Source organism: Taudactylus pleione, unplaced genomic scaffold (genome assembly GCF_031769625.1).
Source record: "Taudactylus pleione unplaced genomic scaffold, aTauple2 ptg000937l, whole genome shotgun sequence".
NCBI classification, from domain to species: domain Eukaryota; kingdom Metazoa; phylum Chordata; class Amphibia; order Anura; family Myobatrachidae; genus Taudactylus; species Taudactylus pleione.
The window spans coordinates 1,350,697-1,375,712 of NW_028285338.1; the positions used below are offsets into that span (position 1 = coordinate 1,350,697).

The following is a 25,016-nucleotide window of genomic DNA, read 5'->3' on the forward strand; positions in this document are numbered from 1 at the left end:
GGAGATTAAATGGCTGTGGCTATGCTAGTTAACCCCGGATAGATGCTATACAATGGGAGGTATAAATGGCTATGCTAGTTACGCCAGGATAGATGCTATACAATGAGGAGTATAAATGGCTGTGGCTATGCTAGTTACTCCAGGATAGGTGCTATACAACGAGGGGTATAAATGGCTGTGCTAGTTACGCCAGGATAGATGCTATACAATGAGGAGTATAAATGGCTGTGGCTATGCTAGTTACTCCAGGATAGGTGCTATACAACGAGGGGTATAAATGGCTATGCTAGTTACGCCATAGATAGATTCTATGCAATGAGGGGTATAAATGGCTCTGGCTATGCTAGTTACCCCAGGAGAGTGGCTATACAATGGTGGGTATAAATGGCTGTACCTATTACAGATACCCAATGACAGATTATATACAATGAGGGATATAAATGGCTATGGCTATGCTAGTTACTCCAGGATAGGTGCTATACAACGAGGGGTATAAATGGCTGTGCTAGTTATGCCAGGATAGATGCTATACAATGAGGAGTATAATTGGCTGTGGCTATGCTAGTTACTCCAGGATAGGTGCTATACAACGAGGGGTATAAATGGCTATGCTAGTTACGCCAGGATAGATGCTATGCAATGATGGGTATAAATGGCTCTGGCTATGCTAGTTACGCCAGGATAGATGCTATACAATGAGAGGTATAAATGACTGTGGCTATGCTAGTTACCCCAATACAGATGCTATACAATGAGGGGTATAAATAGCTGTGGCTATGCTAGTTACCCCAATTTAGCAGCTATACAATGAGGGGTATACATGGCTGTGGCTATGCTAGTTACCCCAAGATAACTGCTATACAATGAGGGGTATAAATGGCTGTGGCTATGCAGTTACCCAAGGATAGATGCAGTACAATGATGGGTATAGATGGCTGTGGCAATGCAGTTACCCAAGGAGACATGCAATAGATAGAGGGGTATAAATGGCTGTGGCTATGCTAGTTACCCCTGGATAGATGCTGTGCAATGATGGGTATAGATGGCTGTGGCTATGCTAGTTACCCTATGAGACATGCTATAGATAGAGGTGTATAAATGACCGTGACTTTGCTAATTACAACAGGATAGATGATATACAATGAGGGGTTAAATGTCTGTGGCTATTATAGTTACCCCAGGAGAGTGGCTATACAATGGTGAGTATAAATGGCTGTGCCTATTACAGAAACCCAATGATAGATTATATACAATGAGGGGTATACATGGCTGTGGCTATGTTAGTTATCCCAAGATAGATGCTATACAATGAGGGGTATAAATGGCTGTGGCTATGCTAGTTACCCCAGGATAGCTGCTATACAATGAGGGGTATAAAAGGCTGTGGCTATTCTAGTTACCCCAGGAGAGTGGCTATACAATAGTGAGTATAAATAGCTGTGCCTATTACAGATACCCAATGATGGATTATATACAATGATGGGCAGAAATGGCTGAGACTTTGCTAGTTACCCCAGGAGAGATGCTTTACAATGAGGGGTATAAATGGCTGTGGCTATGTTAGTTATCCCAAGATAGATGCTATACAATGAGGGGTATAAATGGCTCTGGCTATGCTTCTTACCCCAGGATAGGTGCGATACAATGAGGGGTATAAATGGCTGTGGCTATGCTAGTTACCCCAGGATAGCTGCTATACAATGAGGAGATTAAATGGCTATGGCTATGCTAGTTACCCCAGGATAGAAGCTATACAATGAGAGATATAAATGGCTGTGGCTATGCTATTTAACCCAGGATAGAAGCTATACAATGAGGAGTATAAATGGCAGTGGCTATGCTAGTTACTCCAGGATAGGTGCTAAACAACGAGGGATATAACTGGCTATGGCTATGTTAGTTATCCTTAGATAGATGCTATACAATGGAGTGTATAAATGCCTGTGGCTATACTAGTTACCCCAAGATAATTGCTATACAATGAGGGGTATAAATGGCTCTGGCTATGCTAGTTACCCCAGGATAGATGCTATACAATGAGGGATATAAATGGTTCTGGCTATGCTAGTTTTCCCAATAGATGCTATACAATGAGGGATATAAATGGCTCTGGCTATGTTAGTCACCCCAGGATAGATGCTATACAATAGGGGGTATAAATGGTTGTGGCTATGCTAGTTACCCCAGGATAGATGTTATACAATGAGGGGTATAAATGACTGTGGCTATGCTAGTTACCCTAGGATAGATGCTATACAATAATTGGCAGAAATGGCTGAGGATATGCTAGTTAGCGCAGGAGAGATGCTATACAATGAGGGGTATAAATGGCTGTGGCTATATTAGTTACCCCAGGATAGATGCAATAACATGAACGGTATACATGGCTGTGGCTATTCTAGTTACCCCTAGAAAGTTGTTATACAGTGAGGGCTATAAATGGCTCTGGCTATGATATTTACCCCAGAATAACTGCTATACAATGAGGGGTATAAATTGTTGTGGCTATGTTAGTTACCCCAGGATAGCTGCTATACAATGAGGGGTATACATGGCTGTGGCTATGCTAGCTACCCCAGGACAGATGCTTTACAATGAGGGGTATAAATGGCTTTGGCTATGCTAGTTACCCCAGGATAGCTGCTCTACAATGAGGGGTATAAATGGCTATGGCTATGCTAGTTACCCAGGACAGATGCTATACAATGAGGGGTATACATGGGTGTGGCTATGCTAGTTACCACAGTATAGATGCTATACAATGAGGGGTATAAATGACTATGGCTATGCTAGTTACCCCAGTATAGATGCAATACAATGAGGGGCACAAATGGCTGTGGCTATGCTAGTTACCCGAAGATAACTGCTATACAATGAGGGTTAAAAATGGCTGTGGCTATGTTAGTTACCCCAGGATAGATGCAGTAAAATGAAGGGTATAAATGGCTGTGGCTATTATAATTACCCCAGGATAGCTGCTATACAATGAGGGGTATACATTGCTGTGGCTATGTTAGTTTCCCCAGGATAACTGCTATTCAATGAGGGGTATACATTGCTGTGGCTATGTTAGTTACCCCAGGATAACTGCTATACATTGAGGGGTATAAATGGCTGTGGCTATGCTTGTTACCCCAGGATAACTGCTATTCAATGAGGGGTATAAATGGCTGTGGCTATGCTAGTTACCCCAGGAGAGTGGCTATACAATGGTGGGTATAAATGGCTGTGGCTGTTACAGTTACCCCATGATAGATTCTATACAATGAGGGGTATAATTGGCTGGGGGTATGCTAGTTAATCAGAAAATATGATATACAATGGGGGGTATAAATGGTTGTGGCTATGCTAGTTACCCCAGGATAGCTGCTATGCAATGAGGGGTATAAATGGCTGTGGCTATGCTAGTTACCCCAGGTTAGCTGCTATACAAAGAAGGTATAAATGGCTGTGGCTTTGCTAGTTACCCCAGGATAGATTCTATACAATGATGGGTAGAAATGGCTGAGGCTATGCTAGTTACCCCAGGATAGATGCTATACAATGAGGGGTATAAATGGCTGTGGCAATTCTAGTTACCCCAGGAAAGTGGCTATACAATGGTGGGTATAAATGGCTGTGCCTATTACAGATACCCAATGATAGACTATATACAATGAGGGGTATAAATAGCTGTGGCTATGCTAGTTTCCCCAATATAACTGTTATACAATGAGGGGTATAAATGGCTCTGGCTATGCTTGTTACCACAGGATAGGTGCTATACAATGAGGGGTATAAATGGCTGTGGCTATGCTAGTTACCCCAGGAGAGTGGTTATACAATGGTGGGTATAAATGGCTGTGGCTATTACAGTTACCCCAGGATAGATTTTATACAATGAGGGGTATAAATGGCTGTGGCTATGCTATTTACCCCAAGATAATTGCTATACAATGAGGGGTATAAATGGCTCTGGCTATGTTAGTCACCCCAGTATATCTGCTATACAATGAGAGGTATAAAATTGCTGTGGCTATGCTAGTTACCGCAAGAGAGATGCTATACAATAAGGGGTATAAATGGCTGTGGCTATGCTAGTTACCCCAGGATAGATGCTATACAATGAGGGGTATAAAAGGCTGTGGCTATTATAGTTACCCATGATAGATGCTATACAATGAGGTTTATAAATGGCTGTGGCTATGCTAGTTACCGCAGGATAGATGCTATACAATGAGGGGTATAAATGGCTGTGGCTATATTAGTTACCCCAGGATAGGTGCAATAACATGAACGGTATACATGGCTGTGGCTATTCTAGTTACCCCAAGATAGTTGTTATACAATGAGGGGTATAAATGGCTCTGGCTATGCTATTTACCCCAGGATAACTGCTATACAATGAGGGGTATAAATGGCTATGGCTATGCTAGTTAACCAATGATAGATGCTATACAATGAGGGGTATAAATTGTTGTGGCTATGCTAGTTACCCCAGGATAGCTGCTATAGAATGAGGGGTATACATGGCTGTGGCTATGCTAGTTACCCCAGGATAGGTGCTATACAATGATGGGTATAAATGGCTGTGGCTATGCTAGTTACCCCAGGACAGATGCTTTACAATGAGGGGTATAAATGGCTGTGGCTATGCCAGTTACCCCAGGAGAGATGCTATACAATGAAGGGTATAAATGGCTGTGGCTATTATAGTTACCCCAGGATAGCTGCTATACAATGAGGGCTATAAATGGCTGTGGCTATGCTAGTTACCGCAGGATAGATGCTATACAATGAGGGGTATAAATGGCTGTGGCTATATTAGTTACCCCAGGATAGGTGCAATAACATGAACGGTATACATGGCTGTGGCTATTCTAGTTACCCCAAGATAGTTTTTATACAATGAGGGGTATAAATGGCTCTGGCTATGCTATTTACCCCAGGATAACTGCTATACAATGAGGGGTATAAATGGCTATGGCTATGCTAGTTAACCAATGATAGATGCTATACAATGAGGGGTATAAATTGTTGTGGCTATGCTAGTTACCCCAGGATAGCTGCTATAGAATGAGGGGTATACATGGCTGTGGCTATGCTAGTTACCCCAGGATAGGTGCTATACAATGATGGGTATAAATGGCTGTGGCTATGCTAGTTACCCCAGGACAGATGCTTTACAATGAGGGGTATAAATGGCTGTGGCTATGCCAGTTACCCCAGGAGAGATGATATACAATGAAGGGTATAAATGGCTGTGGCTATTATAGTTACCCCAGGATAGCTGCTATACAATGAGAGCTATAAATGGCTGTGGCTATGCTAGTTACCCCAGGATAGCTGCTCTACAATGAGGGGTATAAATGGCTGTGGCTATGCTAGTTACCCCAGGATAGATGCTATACAATGAGGGGTATAAATGGCTGTGGCTATGCTAGTTACCCCAGGATAGATGCTATACAATGAGGGGTATAAATGGCTGTGGCTATGTTAGTTATCAAAGGAGAGATGATATACAATGAGAGGTATAATTGGCTGTTGCTATGCTAGTTACCCCAGTATAGATGCTATATATTGTGAGTAATAAATGGCTGTGGCTATGCTAGTTACCCCAGTATAGATGCTATATATTGTGAGTAATAAATGGCTGTGGCTATGCTAGTTACCCCAGTATAGATGCTATACAATGAGGGGTATAAATGACTATGGCTATGTTAGTTATCCCAGAATAGATGCTATACAATGAAGGGTATAAATGACTGTGGCTATGCTAGTTACCCCAGTATAGATGCTATACAATGAGGGGCACAAATGGATGTGGCTATGTTAGTTATCCCATAATAGATGCTATACAATGAGGGGTATAATGGCTGTGGCCATGTTAGTTAGCCCAGGATAGATGCTATACAACGAGTGTAATAAATGGCTGAGGCTATGCTAGTTACCCCAGGATAGATGCTATACAATGACAGGTATATTGTCACAAACTCCTGGATGGATGGTGGATGCTACCCGTATTCAGGGAATTGCTGGGGATCTACCGCCCACTGTTCCACACCAGCCCGGACCCCAGCACCACCGAACCAGGTAATGGGGACCTGGATTTAGCAGCTCTGTGATCTTACCCCCCCTTCTAGGGGTGGGCACCGAACACAAATGGCTTGCCAGGGAACTTTTGATGAAACTTTTGAAGGAGTTGAGGTGCATGAATATCTGAAGCCTTAACCCGACAACGTTCTTCTGGACCATATCCTTTCCACTCTACAAGAAATTGAACTGAACCCTGAGACATTCTGGAGTCCAAAATCTGTTCAACTTCATACACCTCTTGGTGATCTACTGGAATTTTTGAAGGAGGATTGCAATGTCTCGAATATCGATTGAACACCAGAGGTTTGAGGAGAGAGATATGAAATACGTTGGGAATCTTTAGAGTACCAGGAAGTTTTAAATGAACAGCCACTGGATTGATTACCTGAAAAATCTGAAAGGGCCCAATGAATCTGGGAGCAAATTTCATGGTGGGGACTTTCAATCACAAGTGTTTAGTAGATGACCAAAAACATTGTTGCCAAGGTGCAATACAGCACCCTTCCCTCTCTTCTGGTCTGCCACCTGTTTATACCTGGCAGAGGCTGTACATAATTTCTTCTTCACCTCTTTCCAAAGGTTGAGAAAGCAACTCACTGTGCCACCCACAGCTGGAAAGGCTACTGACTGAAGAGCCAGCAACTCAGGTACCACAGGATGTATCCCATATTGAATGAATTTAGAAGCTGCAACAAAACACACAGGGTTCAGAATAGGCTTGTCTTCATGTACTTCATTCTCCTCAGAAGAACTAAATGCTCAAGACAAAGCATAAGCCTTCACGTTTTTAGAACCTGGACAATATGTAATAATCAGATTAAAACGATCGAAAAACAGCGACCATCTGGATTGACGGTATTTGAGACAATGAATGGTTTTGAGATAGGTCATATTCTTGTGATCCGTAAAAACCGTGACTGGAAATTTTGCCCCATCCAGCAGATATCTACACACTTGCAAAGCCAGTTTGATGGCTAACAATTCCTTATCCCCGACTGCATATTTCTTCTCCGGGGCTGAGAATTTACAGGTAAAGAAACCACAAGAGTACCATTTTCACCCTTCGTTCTTTTGGGAAAAGATCACCCCAATACCAATCGTAAAAGCGTCCACTTCTAGGAAGAATGGTTGATCACAGTTGGGCTGTCTTAGAATGGGAGCCGGAGTGAAACATTGCTTTAATTTGACAAACGCTTCCTCTGCATCCTGTGGCCAAACCCTGGTATCCTGGCCTTTCATGGTGAGTTCAGTGATAGGGGCTGCAATGGTTGAACAGTCCCTGATAAACTGACGGTAGAAATTGCAGAGAAGCGTTGTATTGCCTTTAGTCCTGTCAGATGAGGCCAGCTAATGATGGTGGAAATTTTCCCTGGGTCCATCTGGAGACTTGAACCTGATATTATATACCCCAAGAATTTTAACTCTGTATGGTCAAAGGAGCATTTTTCTAATTTGCAGTAGAGCTGATTATTGCGAAGCCAGGATAAAACTTCACAGACATGCTTGCGATGACTTGCCAAATCTTTGTAAAATATCAAGATATCATCAAAATATACAACTGCATATTGGTGCAATAGATCTTGAAAAATATGGTTCATGTATTTCTGAAAAACTGCAGGTGCATTACTTAAACCAAAAGGCATGACCAGGTACTCGTAGTGCCCATTTCGAGTGTTAAAGGCAGTCTTCCACTCATCCCCTGCTTGGATTCTAATCAAATTGTATGCCCCACGAAGATCTAAGTTGGTAAAGATCTTTGCACCTTTTATTCAATCAAAAAGTTCAGATATTAGGACCAGAGTATTCTGTCACAAAGTCTCAGATTGAATGTGGATGCTACTCGTATTCAGGGAATTGGCTAGACCTATTCCTGAGGTGCGGAGTCTAATGTGCCAGCGGTTTTCACCAGGGACCCTCATAAGAAGGCATGGACTTGGCTGCGTCCGACACACAGGTCGCGGCCCTCAGGTTAGGTTTCCCTATACAGGTGCTGGTGAACTTGGTTGGAATGCAGAAGACTTTATCATAGTCGACGAGCCGGGTCAGAACCAAACGGACGAGATGGTACCAGGGAGCAGGTGTAAATGGGTCACAGGAAGAAGCCGAGGTCAGAACCAGATATCAACATGGAACCAGGGGTCGAGCAGCATCAGAGTCACGAACAAAGCCAAGGTCAGAACCGATAATCAGGATATGCACAGGAACGCTGGAGCCTATACTCTGGCACTGGAGTGCTCCCAGGAACTTCCTTATATAGGTCAGAGTTCAACTTAGCCCCCAACCAGCACTTCCTATTTCCGTGCCTGTCTCTTTAAATCTTTTAGCAGAGTGGCGCGTGCGTTCCTATTGAAACCGTGGCTGCCTGCACACAGCCACAGGGGAAAGAGGAGAACTGCTGACAGCGGGCACAAGGAATCTCCTGCCCGCTGTCCCACACCAGCCTGGACCCCAGTGCCACCAAACCAGGTAAGAGTGACCTAGATTCAGCAGCGCTGTGACATTTATATAGCTGTGGCTATGCTAGTTACCCAAGGATAGCTGCTATACATTCCTTCTATGACTTCCTAGTCCCTAACCAATCACCTCAGGTCATTCCTTCTATGACTTCCTAAAACCTAACTATAACAAACACACCTCCCTGTTTCCTTTTTCCTTATTGATTAATGCAACATGCAAAACTCCCCAGCTACCCTAGATAACCCTAACACCTCCAGCAATCCCAGTACATTAAGTGATACAAAAACCTTGGCATTTCTGCTTATGGCTCTCGCTCCTCATATATACTGTACAGTATATATCATTTTCCTCAATAAAAAAATGAGCATGTCTAATTTTATTAGTCTCATTTGTTTGATTTAGTTCTCTTTATCTACTTTAAGGACTTACATGAAAATCTGAGATAGTTTTAGGCCAAATTTCATCAGAAATATAAAAAATTCTGAAGGGTTCACAAACTTTCAAACACATATATAGTGCTTTATATAATATATATATTATATAAAGCACTAATCCACAGCACTCACCATTCCTAGATTTGGGGTGCAACATGGTGTGTGACCACATTGTTTAAATAGAAATCACAGGGGCTCTGCACTCACCATAATAACTATCAATAATAATAATAAACATAATAAACAGTGGTGTTTTAGTTCATGAATTGATCAATGCATTTAAGCTTGCAGCCCCGCATTGTTTAAATAGAAATTAAATGCTTTGCAACAGGTGTGCTTGGTAACTGTCTCACATTTAAAAGCAAAGTTGCTGCGAGCTTTAAACCTTGATAGCATACTCTGAGTGTAACACTAATGTGATGGCTATGTCCATGTTATAATTCTGAGCAATAGAGTAGGGACTTGCAGTAAAGTGGGATCCCGTGACGGGGCTGCAAGCTTAAATGCATTGATCAATTCATGAACTAAAACCCCACTGTTTATTATGTTTATTATTATTATTAGTTATTATGGTGAGTGCAGAGCCCCTGTTTATTTATTTATTTATTTATATATATATATATATATAATATATATAGTGGGTAATATATATATTTTGGATACCAGATTTTTCCGTATTTTTAAATATTTATAATAATAATAATAATTTTATTTATATAGCACTTTTCTCCTAAAGGACTTAAAGTGCTTTACATTTACAGTACAAATTACAAAATAAGCTTAAACAAGGGACATTAGTGAAATGCTGGGTGAAGAGGTCTTGAGTCTATTTTTGAAGGATTCTAGAGTGGAGGCCTCTCGAACTGTGCGGGGAAGTGAGTTCCAAAAGGTTGGAGCCACAAAACTGAAAGCTCGACCCCCAGAAGAATTCCGGGAGATTCTAGGTACTGTTAATAGTCCTTCATCAACGGATCGCAGTAATCGAGTGGGACAGTAGGGAATTAGAAGCTGCTTCAGGTACCCTGGGCCATGGACATGAAGGGCTTTGTAAGTTATTATTAAATATTTGCATATCACTATGGGATATCTTAGAAATGGAACCCGAATCTAAACGCAGAATGCTTGTTTTGTTTCATATACACCTCATACACACAGCCTGAAGGTCATTTTATACAATAATTTTAATACTTTTGTGCATAAAACAAATATCATCTATTACTATTATTTATTTACTAACAGTTTCTTATATAGCGCAGCATATTCCGTTGTGCTTCACAATTGGAAACATTTATAGAACAAAACTGGGTAATAACAGACAGATATTTAGGTAATAAGGCCCTGCTCACAAGCTTACAATCTATAGGGAAATAGGCATTTACACACAAGGATAGGTGCTATATATTGCATTTTGGTCTGGCCAGATTGCAGAGTTTCTTGGTGGGCTGCATGATCTAGTCACACAGGAATGTTGACCAAAGGTCAGGAGGGTGTGGATGAAAGACTATGGGTGAGAGTGTAGAACATGTGAGAGTTTAACAGTAATTTCTCACATTGGTCAAGTTTTATCTTCAAAATGGGAAACATCTGGAGTTTAAATTTTTTTTAGTTTTTTGAGTCTAAAAACATGTGAGTTTGCATGTTCTCGGACTCTATTACATTGGGCAAGTTTAAAAAGTGCGAGAGTTTACTGCTAAACTATAACATTTTCTAAACTCTCACCGTATGTGTGAGGTTATGTGTGGACTGTGAGAGGGGATGTAATTAGATATGGAAGCCATGAAGATTATGTGGACAGTTCTGGAATCTGATAAGCTTGTCTGAAGAGGTGAGTTTTCAGGGAATGCTTGAAGGTTTGGAGATTAGAGGAAAGTCTTATTGTGCATGGGAGGGCATTCCATAGAGTGGGTGCAACCCAAAAAAAGTAACCATGAATGGGAGCAAGTAATGGGTAGGGATGAGAAATGTGGATCTTGTGCATAGAAGTTGAATTGGGGGATATTATGAGATGAGTGCAGAGATGTATGTTTGTGTGATTTGGTTAATAGCCTTATGTGTAAGTAAAAGTATTTTGTATTGAATATGGTAGAAAACCGGCAACCAATGGAGGGACTGACAGAGCTCAAATACACCTTATACATATAGCCTGAAGATGTTATACAATATTTATTAATCATTTTGTACATTAAACAAAATTTGAACATTGAACCATCAGAAAGCAAAGATGTCACTATCAGTGTTGCGCTCAAAAAATTCTGTGTTTCGGAATATTCTATATTTCAGATAAATTTAGATATTTGAGAATCAATTATTATTATTATTATTATTATTATTATTATTATTGATCAGTAAAAACTATACCAAACTGTCATTTGCTTCATTCATAAATGGTTAATTTCCTACTGAACAGAATGTTTGAATTATATTTCTGACATCAGACAGGTGATGAGAATCTCTGCGGGTATCTGATATGTTTTGTTCTCTGTATAGACCAGAACCACCAGCTAACATGTATGTAATGAGTAATATTTCTGTCTCCCTATACAGAAGAGAAAGCAGGAACATGTGAGAATATCCCAACATTGGTTAAGTGTAAAGAAGACCCCACTCCGGGGTGTGACAGTGACTCAGACTGTGATGGCTGTAAGAAGTGCTGTAACTACGCCTGTGACATGCAGTGCAGATACCCTATGGGTAGGTGGCGCTCAGTGCCCGGGTAATGCGCATACAGACATGAGGAAGAGCCTCATACACACAGTATACACACAGTACACACAGTATACACACAGTACACACACAGTACACACAGTATACACACATTATGCACACAGTACACACAGTACACACAGTATACACACACAGTATACACACAGTATACACACAGTATACACACAGTACACACACATTATACACACAGTACACACAGTATACACACAGTACACACAGTACACACAGTATACATACATTATACACAGTATACACAAATTATACACAGTATACACACAGTACACACAGTATACACACAGTACACACAGTATACACACATTATGCACACAGTACACACAGTACACACAGTATACATACATTATACACAGTATACACACATTATACACAGTATACACACAGTACACACAGTATACACACAGTATACACACAGTACACACAGTATACACACATTATGCACAGTACACACAGTATACATACATTATACACAGTATACACACATTATACACAGTATACACACAGTACACATACATTATACACACAGTACACACAGTATACACACATTATGCACACAGTACACACAGTACACACAGTATACATACATTATACACAGTATACACACATTATACACAGTATACACACAGTACACACAGTATACACACAGTATACACACAGTACACACAGTATACACACATTATGCACAGTACACACAGTACACACAGTATACATACATTATACACAGTATACACACATTATACACAGTATACACACAGTACACATACATTATACACACAGTACACACAGTATACACACATTATGCACACAGTACACACAGTATACATACACTATACACAGTATACACACAGTACACACAGTATACACACAGTATACACACAGTACACACAGTATACACACAGTATACACACATTATACACAGTATTCACACACTACACACATTATACACAGTATACACACAGTACACACACAGTACACACACAGTAGACACACATTATACACAGTATACACACAGTATCCACACAGTATACACACAGTATCCACACAGTATACACACAGTATACACACATTATACACAGTATACACACAGTATACACACATTATACACAGTATACACACAGTATACACACAGTACACACATTATACACAGTATACACACAGTACACACACAGTATACACACAGTATACACACAGTATACACACAGTATACACACATTATACACAGTATACACAGTATACACACAGTACACACAGTATACACACAGTATACACACATTATACACAGTATACACACAGTACACACACAGTACACACACAGTATACACAGTATACACACAGTACACACAGTACACACACAGTACACACACAGTACACGCACATTATACACACAGTACACACAGTATACACACAGTATACACACAGTACACACACAGTACACACAGTATACACACAGTATATACACATTATACACACATTATGCACACAGTACACACACAGTACACACACAGTACACACACAGTACACACACAGTATACACAGTATGCACACAGTACACACACAGTACACACACAGTACACACACTACACACACAGTATACACACAGTATACACATTATACACACAGTATACACACATTATACACATTATGCACACAGTATACACACATTATGCACACAGTATACACACAGTACACACACAGTACACACACAGTATACACACAGTATACACACAGTACACACAGTATACACACAGCATGCACACAGTATACACACAGTATACCCACAGTACACACAGTATACACACAGCATGCACACATTATACACACATTATACACACAGTATACACACATTACTCCATGGATGGAGAGGCTGCAGCCCTGGTTATTTAGCTGAGATTTGTTAGATTTATATATTATCCAAGCATTACATCTATACCATTCCCTGGCCTTACAGCGTGGACACAACTGACCCGTTATAAATATCTGTCATCTGAGCCCTCTCTGTCCCATGATCAAGGTGGACTTCTGCCCATACCGCGCCTTTTATCACATAGACGAGACCCTCAGCAACAAAACAGTTCTCTCCTACCCGGTGTTAAAGACATACAATCACCCCTAAATTAGGTAACATAGACTTATAGCCTCCTGATGGCCACAGGTCTGTATGAGGAAATGTCTACAATGTTATTGATCCTGTAATTTCTCTGTATATATGAATCCAACCTACCCACTAACTAGAAATATCTCTTCCTCTTCCTATGGCAATAATCCAGCTCTACCCACCAGCAGAGATCCATATGTAATAAAGGGGCCCTCAGCAGACTATGAACATTATCCACTGCAGAATGTCAGCACTGCAAGCCCCATACACGTCTGTGTGGCTGAGGTGTCCCCATATACATCTAGCTGCGGAAGGTGAATCATGTGTCCTATAGACAATGACATCTATACGTAGTGTTACCTATAGAAGGCAGCCAATGAGCTTCTTTCCACAGAAATCCCAATAGAGGGATCAATTAGATCCCTTCCCTCCCCCTAGCGGCTTTAGCTTGTGCTGGTCAGTGACCATACATTGGATTACATTAGGACTTCTCAGTCATAAACCAGAAGTCCTCACATTGCGGGAGCAGCATTTATAGAAGAGCGGTCCCGGCATACCGGTGATAATAAATGCCGGTATGAATGCAATAAGGGGCAGGATGGGGAGCATAGTATCTGTGATACATGGTACAATCCTCCCATATTACATTGTACTAGTCCCTCAATACATTATCATCCAAATGTCCTTAAATAAGCAGCTTCCCCCCCAAACCACTGCTGTATACAAATGGATTACTATACTGCCCCTGACTCACATTGTTTTATATGCAGTATAATCTAAGGGGTATACAGTATTTACTAAAGTGCAGCTTTTTAGAAGTGAAGATGTCGCCTATAACAACTAATCAGATTCTAACTATTATCTTCTAGAAGGTGCTAGATAAATGTTAAGTAGAATCTGATTGGTTGCTATGGGCAACATCTCCACTTCTCAACTGTCATTCCTACAACACAATAAACATATACACACTCTTAAAATATATATTGGTGTTAACTAAAATCATCTAAAGCAATTAACTATATTATATAAAGTGACTATTTATATTACCTAAACAACTGATCATATTACTTAAACAACTGAATAATAATGGTTTAAATATTTTAAATGTAGTCTTAGTTGCAATAAAGAATTGTTTATTATACCATTACATCTATCACTGGCTTGCTCTACATTATGTAGGACTCAGGTTGTCAAATTCGGTCCTCAGGACCCCAAACAGTGCATGTTTTCCAGGTCTCCTCACAGAATCGCAAGTGAAATAATTAGCTCCACCTATGAATCTTTTCAAATGTGTCAGTAAGTAAAGACTACACCTGTGCACCAGCTGGGTGACCTGGAAAATATGAACTGTGTGGGGTCCTGAGGACCGAGTTTCGCTGATGTAGTAAATGATCCAGGCCACTTGCTGATAACAAATACTGGTTGGCACCCTCAGTAAATGCCCCTAGATTTTAGGTTCCACCTCACAGTTTGTATAATAGAATATGAGGTGGTCACACTCTGGCCCTCATTCAGAGGCAGTCGCAAGAAGCGATCGCTCTCTTTGAATGAGGGCGGCGCTTCTGTTTTTTTAGTATGGCCTCCTGGTCGCTAGCTATGATGTGTTACCACCCACAGCTTAGCTAGCAACCAGGGTGATGGTCGCGATGGTCTTGACCATCGCGACCATCGGGGCTTGTGACGAGACCCAAAGGTTGGGTCTCATCAACCACAAGCCCCAGGGAGCTTCCTGCTCTGATCGAGCAGGAAGCTCCCCACTGACATCATTGATGATGTCAGTGCGGCCGCCCACAAACAGCATGCGTTCTGAAAGGAATGCCTCCGTTTGGTTAGCCACCCCCCCGGCCCGCCTACCAAACAGGGCGAGCTGTCGATCAACATTGACAGTCGTCTCTTTGGTAGCAAGCTCCGAAGCGAGAGAGTTTCTCTCTCACTCTGGGGCTTGCGCATATGCAGTGCGGCCACTGCGCATGCGCAGGGCTAACCATCGACCCGGTTGCGAGCGCATTGGCGCTTGCGACCGGGTCTGAATGAGACCCTCTGTCCTAGTTACCTGTGTATATCATAAGTCACTTCACTAAGGATTTGGGAAAGTCACTTTTTAGTTGATATAATTTGAAATTTGTTATGACCTCAATATAACACCTGTTATTCTGATGGTCACTAATGGTTATGTTATTATGTGATGGACCTCAGCCTCGGGTGTCTCTGTTATTCTGATGGTCACTAGTGGGCTATGTTATTATGTGATGGACCCCAGCCTCAGATGTCTCTGTTATTCAGAAGATCACTAGTGGGTTATGTTATTATGTGATGGACCCCAGCCTCGGGTGTCTCTGTTATTCTGATGGTCACTAGTGGGCTATGTTATTATGTGATGGACCCCAGCCTCGGGTGTCTCTGTTATTCTGATGGTCACTAGTGGGCTATGTTATTATGTGATGGACCCCAGCCTCGGCTGTCTCTGTTATTCAGAAGATCACTAATGGTTATGTTATTATGTGATGGACCCCAGCCTCGGGTGTCTCTGTTATTCTGATGGTCAATAGTGGGCTATGTTATTATGTGATGGACCCCAGCCTCGGCTGTCTCTGTTATTCAGAAGATCACTAGTGGGTTATGTTATTATGTGATGGACCCCAGCCTCGGGTGTCTCTGTTATTCTGATGGTCACTAGTGGGCTATGTTATTATGTGATGGACCCCAGCCTCGGGTGTCTCTGTTATTCTGATGGTCACTAGTGGGCTATGTTATTATGTGATGGACCCCAGCCTCGGGTGTCTCTGTTATTCTGATGGTCACTAGTGGGCTATGTTATTATGTGATGGACCCCAGCCTCGGGTGTCTCTGTTATTCAGAAGATCACTAATGGTTATGTTATTATGTGATGGACCCCAGCCTCGGGTGTCTCTGTTATTCTGATGGTCACTAGTGGGCTATGTTATTATGTGATAGACACCAGCCTCAGGTGTCTCTGTTATTCTGATGGTCACTAGTGGGTTATGTTATTATGTGATGGACCCCAGCCTCGGGTGTCTCTGTTATTCTGATGGTCACTAGTGGGCTTTGTTATTATGTGATAGACACCAGCCTCAGGTGTCTCTGTTATTCTGATGGTCACTAGTGGGTTATGTTATTATGTGATGGACCCCAGCCTCAGGTGTCTCTGTTATTCTGATGGTCACTAGTGGGTTATGTTATTATGTGATGGACCCCAGCCTCGGGTGTCTCTGTTATTCTGATGGTCACTAGTGGGTTATGTTATTATGTGATGAACCCCAGCCTCAGGTGTCTCTGTTATTCTGATGGTCACTAGTGGGCTATGTTATTATGTGATAGACACCACCCTCAGGTGTCTCTGTTATTCTGATGGTCACTAGTGGGCTATGTTATTATGTGAGGGACCCCACCCTCAGGTGTCTCTGTTATTCTGATGGTCACTAATGGGCTATGTTATTATGTTATGGACCCCAGCCTCAGGTGTCTCTGTTATTCTGATGGTCACTAGTGGGTTATGTTATTATGTGATGGACCCCAGCCTCGGGTGTCTCTGTTATTCAGAAGATCACTAATGGTTATGTTATTATGTGATGGACCCCAGCCTCGGGTGTCTCTGTTATTCTGATGGTCACTAGTGGGCTATGTTATTATGTGATAGACACCAGCCTCAGGTGTCTCTGTTATTCTGATGGTCACTAGTGGGTTATGTTATTATGTGATAGACACCAGCCTCTGGTGTCTCTGTTATTCTGATGGTCACTAGTGGGTTATGTTATTATGTGATGGACCCCAGCCTCAGGTGTCTCTGTTATTCTGATGGTCACTAGTGGGTTATGTTATTATGTGATGGACCCCAGCCTCGGGTGTCTCTGTTATTCTGATGGTCACTAGTGGGTTATGTTATTATGTGATGGACCCCAGCCTCAGGTGTCTCTGTTGTTCTGATGGTCACTAGTGGGCTATGTTATTATGTGATAGACACCACCCTCAGGTGTCTCTGTTATTCTGATGGTCACTAGTGGGCTATGTTATTATGTGAGGGACCCCACCCTCAGGTGTCTCTGTTATTCTGATGGTCACTAATGGGCTATGTTATTATGTGATGGACCCCAGCCTCGGGTGTCTCTGTTATTCTGATGGTCACTAGTGGGTTATGTTATTATGTGATGGACCCCAGTCTCAGGTGTCTCTGTTATTCTAATGATCACTAGTGGATATGTTATTATGTGAAGGACCCCAGCATCAGGTGTCTCTGTTATTCTGTTTATCACTAGTGGGTTATGTTATTATATGAAGGACCCCAGCCTCAGGTGTCTCTGTTATTCTGATGGTCACTAATGGGTTATGTTATTATATGAAGGACCCCAGCCTCAGGTGTCTCTGTTATTCTGATGGACACTACTGGGTTATTTTATGTGCAGGATCTCAGCCTTAGGTGTTTGTTATTCTGATGATCACTAGTGGATATGTTATTATGTGATGGACCCCAGCCTCGGGTGTCTCTGTTATTCAGAAGATCACTAGTGGGTTATGTTATTATGTGATGGACCCCAGCCTCGGGTGTCTCTGTTATTCTGATGGTCACTAGTGGGCTATGTTATTATGTGATAGACACCAGCCTCGGGTGTCTCTGTTATTCTGATGGTCACTAGTGGGCTATGTTATTATGTGATGGACCCCAGCCTCGGGTGTCTCTGTTATTCTGATGGTCACTAGTGGGCTATGTTATTATGTGATGGACCCCAGCCTCGGCTGTCTCTGTTATTCAGAAGATCACTAATGGTTATGTTATTATGTGATGGACCCCAGCCTCGGGTGTCTCTGTTATTCTGATGGTCACTAGTGGGCTATGTTATTATGTGATGGACCCCAGCCTTGGGTGTCTCTGTTATTCTGATGGTCACTAGTGGGCTATGTTATTATGTGATGGACCCCAGCCTCGGGTGTCTCTGTTATTCAGAAGATCACTAATGGTTATGTTATTATGTGATGGACCCCAGCCTCGGGTGTCTCTGTTATTCTGAAGGTCACTAGTGGGCTATGTTATTATGTGATAGACACCAGCCTCAGGTGTCTCTGTTATTCTGATTGTCACTAGTGGGTTATGTTATTATGTGATGGACCCCAGCCTCGGGTGTCTCTGTTATTCTGATGGTCACTAGTGGGCTATGTTATTATGTGATAGACACCAGCCTCAGGTGTCTCTGTTATTCTGATGGTCACTAGTGGGTTATGTTATTATGTGATGGACCCCAGCCTCAGGTGTCTCTGTTATTCTGATGGTCACTAGTGGGTTATGTTATTATGTGATGGACCCCAGCCTCGGGTGTCTCTGTTATTCTGATGGTCACTAGTGGGTTATGTTATTATGTGATGGACCCCAGCCTCAGGTGTCTCTGTTATTCTGATGGTCACTAGTGGGCTATGTTATTATGTGATAGACACCACCCTCAGGTGTCTCTGTTATTCTGATGGTCACTAGTGGGCTATGTTATTATGTGAGGGACCCCACCCTCAGGTGTCTCTGTTATTCTGATGGTCACTAATGGGCTATGTTATTATTTTATGGACCCCAGCCTCAGGTGTCTCTGTTATTCTGATGGTCACTAGTGGGTTATGTTATTATGTGATGGACCCCAGCCTCAGGTGCCTCTGTTATTCTGATGGTCACTAGTGGGTTATGTTATTATGTGATGGACCCCAGCCTCAGATGTCTCTGTTATTCAGAAGATCACTAATGGTTATGTTATTATGTGATGGACCCCAGCCTCGGGTGTCTCTGTTATTCTGATGGTCACTAGTGGGCTATGTTATTATGTGATGGACCCCAGCCTCGGGTGTCTCTGTTATTCTGATGGTCACTAGTGGGCTATGTTATTATGTGATGGACCCCAGCCTTGGGTGTCTCTGTTATTCAGAAGATCACTAATGGTTATGTTATTATGTGATGGACCCCAGCCTCGGGTGTCTCTGTTATTCTGATGGTCACTAGTGGGCTATGTTATTATGTGATAGACAACAGCCTCAGGTGTCTCTGTTATTCTGATGGTCACTAGTGGGTTATGTTATTATGTGATAGACACCAGCCTCTGGTGTCTCTGTTATTCTAATGATCACTAGTGGGTTATGTTATTATGTGATGGACCCCAGCCTCAGGTGTCTCTGTTATTCTGATGGTCACTAGTGGGTTATGTTATTATGTGATGGACCCCAGCCTCGGGTGTCTCTGTTATTCTGATGGTCACTAGTGGGTTATGTTATTATGTGATGGACCCCAGCCTCAGGTGTCTCTGTTATTCTGATGGTCACTAGTGGGCTATGTTATTATGTGATAGACACCAGCCTCAGGTGTCTCTGTTATTCTGATGGTCACTAGTGGGTTATGTTATTATGTGATAGACACCAGCCTCTGGTGTCTCTGTTATTCTAATGATCACTAGTGGGTTATGTTATTATGTGATGGACCCCAGCCTCAGGTGTCTCTGTTATTCTGATGGTCACTAGTGGGTTATGTTATTATGTGATGGACCCCAGCCTCGGGTGTCTCTGTTATTCTGATGGTCACTAGTGGGTTATGTTATTATGTGATGGACCCCAGCCTCAGGTGTCTCTGTTATTCTGATGGTCACTAGTGGGCTATGTTATTATGTGATAGACACCACCCTCAGGTGTCTCTGTTATTCTGATGGTCACTAGTGGGCTATGTTATTATGTGAGGGACCCCACCCTCAGGTGTCTCTGTTATTCTGATGGTCACTAATGGGCTATGTTATTATGTTATGGACCCCAGCCTCAGGTGTCTCTGTTATTCTGATGGTCACTAGTGGGTTATGTTATTATGTGATGGACCCCAGCCTCAGGTGCCTCTGTTATTCTGATGGTCACTAGTGGGTTATGTTATTATGTGATGGACCCCAGCCTCAGATGTCTCTGTTATTCAGAAGATCACTAATGGTTATGTTATTATGTGATGGACCCCAGCCTCGGGTGTCTCTGTTATTCTGATGGTCACTAGTGGGTTATGTTATTATGTGATGGACCCCAGCCTCGGGTGTCTCTGTTATTCTGATGGTCACTAGTGGGCTATGTTATTATGTGATAGACACCAGCCTCAGGTGTCTCTGTTATTCTGATGGTCACTAGTGGGTTATGTTATTATGTGATGGACCCCAGCCTCAGGTGTCTCTGTTATTCTGATGGTCACTAGTGGGTTATGTTATTATGTGATGGACCCCAGCCTCGGGTGTCTCTGTTATTCTGATGGTCACTAGTGGGTTATGTTATTATGTGATGGACCCCAGCCTCAGGTGTCTCTGTTATTCTGATGGTCACTAGTGGGCTATGTTATTATGTGATAGACACCACCCTCAGGTGTCTCTGTTATTCTGATGGTCACTAGTGGGCTATGTTATTATGTGAGGGACCCCACCCTCAGGTGTCTCTGTTATTCTGATGGTCACTAATGGGCTATGTTATTATTTTATGGACCCCAGCCTCAGGTGTCTCTGTTATTCTGATGGTCACTAGTGGGTTATGTTATTATGTGATGGACCCCAGCCTCAGGTGCCTCTGTTATTCTGATGGTCACTAGTGGGTTATGTTATTATGTGATGGACCCCAGCCTCAGATGTCTCTGTTATTCAGAAGATCACTAATGGTTATGTTATTATGTGATGGACCCCAGCCTCGGGTGTCTCTGTTATTCTGATGGTCACTAGTGGGCTATGTTATTATGTGATGGACCCCAGCCTCGGGTGTCTCTGTTATTCTGATGGTCACTAGTGGGCTATGTTATTATGTGATGGACCCCAGCCTTGGGTGTCTCTGTTATTCAGAAGATCACTAATGGTTATGTTATTATGTGATGGACCCCAGCCTCGGGTGTCTCTGTTATTCTGATGGTCACTAGTGGGCTATGTTATTATGTGATAGACAACAGCCTCAGGTGTCTCTGTTATTCTGATGGTCACTAGTGGGTTATGTTATTATGTGATAGACACCAGCCTCTGGTGTCTCTGTTATTCTAATGATCACTAGTGGGTTATGTTATTATGTGATGGACCCCAGCCTCAGGTGTCTCTGTTATTCTGATGGTCACTAGTGGGTTATGTTATTATGTGATGGACCCCAGCCTCGGGTGTCTCTGTTATTCTGATGGTCACTAGTGGGTTATGTTATTATGTGATGGACCCCAGCCTCAGGTGTCTCTGTTATTCTGATGGTCACTAGTGGGCTATGTTATTATGTGATAGACACCAGCCTCAGGTGTCTCTGTTATTCTGATGGTCACTAGTGGGTTATGTTATTATGTGATAGACACCAGCCTCTGGTGTCTCTGTTATTCTAATGATCACTAGTGGGTTATGTTATTATGTGATGGACCCCAGCCTCAGGTGTCTCTGTTATTCTGATGGTCACTAGTGGGTTATGTTATTATGTGATGGACCCCAGCCTCGGGTGTCTCTGTTATTCTGATGGTCACTAGTGGGTTATGTTATTATGTGATGGACCCCAGCCTCAGGTGTCTCTGTTATTCTGATGGTCACTAGTGGGCTATGTTATTATGTGATGGACCCCAGCCTCAGGTGTCTCTGTTATTCTGATGGTCACTAGTGGGCTATGTTATTATGTGATAGACACCACCCTCAGGTGTCTCTGTTATTCTGATGGTCACTAGTGGGCTATGTTATTATGTGAGGGACCCCACCCTCAGGTGTCTCTGTTATTCTGATGGTCACTAATGGGCTATGTTATTATTTTATGGACCCCAGCCTCAGGTGTCTCTGTTATTCTGATGGTCACTAGTGGGTTATGTTATTATGTGATGGACCCCAGCCTCAGGTGCCTCTGTTATTCTGATGGTCACTAGTGGGTTATGTTATTATGTGATGGACCCCAGCCTCAGATGTCTCTGTTATTCAGAAGATCACTAATGGTTATGTTATTATGTGATGGACCCCAGCCTCGGGTGTCTCTGTTATTCTGATGGTCACTAGTGGGCTATGTTATTATGTGATGGACCCCAGCCTCGGGTGTCTCTGTTATTCTGATGGTCACTAGTGGGCTATGTTATTATGTGATGGACCCCAGCCTTGGGTGTCTCTGTTATTCAGAAGATCACTAATGGTTATGTTATTATGTGATGGACCCCAGCCTCGGGTGTCTCTGTTATTCTGATGGTCACTAGTGGGCTATGTTATTATGTGATAGACAACAGCCTCAGGTGTCTCTGTTATTCTGATGGTCACTAGTGGGTTATGTTATTATGTGATAGACACCAGCCTCTGGTGTCTCTGTTATTCTAATGATCACTAGTGGGTTATGTTATTATGTGATGGACCCCAGCCTCAGGTGTCTCTGTTATTCTGATGGTCACTAGTGGGTTATGTTATTATGTGATGGACCCCAGCCTCGGGTGTCTCTGTTATTCTGATGGTCACTAGTGGGTTATGTTATTATGTGATGGACCCCAGCCTCAGGTGTCTCTGTTATTCTGATGGTCACTAGTGGGCTATGTTATTATGTGATAGACACCAGCCTCAGGTGTCTCTGTTATTCTGATGGTCACTAGTGGGTTATGTTATTATGTGATAGACACCAGCCTCTGGTGTCTCTGTTATTCTAATGATCACTAGTGGGTTATGTTATTATGTGATGGACCCCAGCCTCAGGTGTCTCTGTTATTCTGATGGTCACTAGTGGGTTATGTTATTATGTGATGGACCCCAGCCTCGGGTGTCTCTGTTATTCTGATGGTCACTAGTGGGTTATGTTATTATGTGATGGACCCCAGCCTCAGGTGTCTCTGTTATTCTGATGGTCACTAGTGGGCTATGTTATTATGTGATAGACACCACCCTCAGGTGTCTCTGTTATTCTGATGGTCACTAGTGGGCTATGTTATTATGTGAGGGACCCCACCCTCAGGTGTCTCTGTTATTCTGATGGTCACTAATGGGCTATGTTATTATGTTATGGACCCCAGCCTCAGGTGTCTCTGTTATTCTGATGGTCACTAGTGGGTTATGTTATTATGTGATGGACCCCAGCCTCAGGTGCCTCTGTTATTCTGATGGTCACTAGTGGGTTATGTTATTATGTGATGGACCCCAGCCTCAGATGTCTCTGTTATTCAGAAGATCACTAATGGTTATGTTATTATGTGATGGACCCCAGCCTCGGGTGTCTCTGTTATTCTGATGGTCACTAGTGGGCTATGTTATTATGTGATGGACCCCAGCCTCGGGTGTCTCTGTTATTCTGATGGTCACTAGTGGGCTATGTTATTATGTGATGGACCCCAGCCTCGGGTGTCTCTGTTATTCAGAAGATCACTAATGGTTATGTTATTATGTGATGGACCCCAGCCTCGGGTGTCTCTGTTATTCTGATGGTCACTAGTGGGCTATGTTATTATGTGATAGACACCAGCCTCAGGTGTCTCTGTTATTCTGATGGTCACTAGTGGGTTATGTTATTATGTGATAGACACCAGCCTCTGGTGTCTCTGTTATTCTGATGGTCACTAGTGGGTTATGTTATTATGTGATGGACCCCAGCCTCAGGTGTCTCTGTTATTCTGATGGTCACTAGTGGGTTATGTTATTATGTGATGGACCCCAGCCTCGGGTGTCTCTGTTATTCTGATGGTCACTAGTGGGTTATGTTATTATGTGATGGACCCCAGCCTCAGGTGTCTCTGTTATTCTGATGGTCACTAGTGGGCTATGTTATTATGTGATAGACACCACCCTCAGGTGTCTCTGTTATTCTGATGGTCACTAGTGGGCTATGTTATTATGTGAGGGACCCCACCCTCAGGTGTCTCTGTTATTCTGATGGTCACTAATGGGCTATGTTATTATGTTATGGACCCCAGCCTCAGGTGTCTCTGTTACTCAGATGGTCACTAGTGGGTTATGTTATTATGTGATGGACCCCAGCCTCAGGTGCCTCTGTTATTCTGATGGTCACTAGTGGGTTATGTTATTATGTGATGGACCCCAGCCTCAGATGTCTCTGTTATGCTGATGATCACTAGTGGGTTATTTTATTATGTGATGGACCCCAGCATCAGGTGTCTCTGTTATTCAGATGATCACTAGTGGGTTATGTTGTTATGTGAGTGACCCCAGCCTCAGCTGCTTCTGTTTTTCTGATGGACACTACTGGGTTATGTTATGTGTAGGATCTCAGCCTTAGGTGTCTCTGTTATT

At 42.5% G+C, this 25,016-nt stretch overlaps 1 protein-coding gene across 1 annotated transcript in view; it reads left to right on the plus strand.

The window, feature by feature from the left end:
- Positions 1–25,016, plus strand: part of LOC148473303 (uncharacterized) — a 124,247-nt gene that overhangs the window by 38,673 nt on the left and 60,558 nt on the right. The window contains exon 2 of the mRNA XM_088459834.1: positions 11,511–11,657. Coding sequence (XP_088315960.1) covers positions 11,511–11,657 — 147 coding nt within the window. The remainder of the gene's footprint in view (positions 1–11,510; positions 11,658–25,016) is intronic.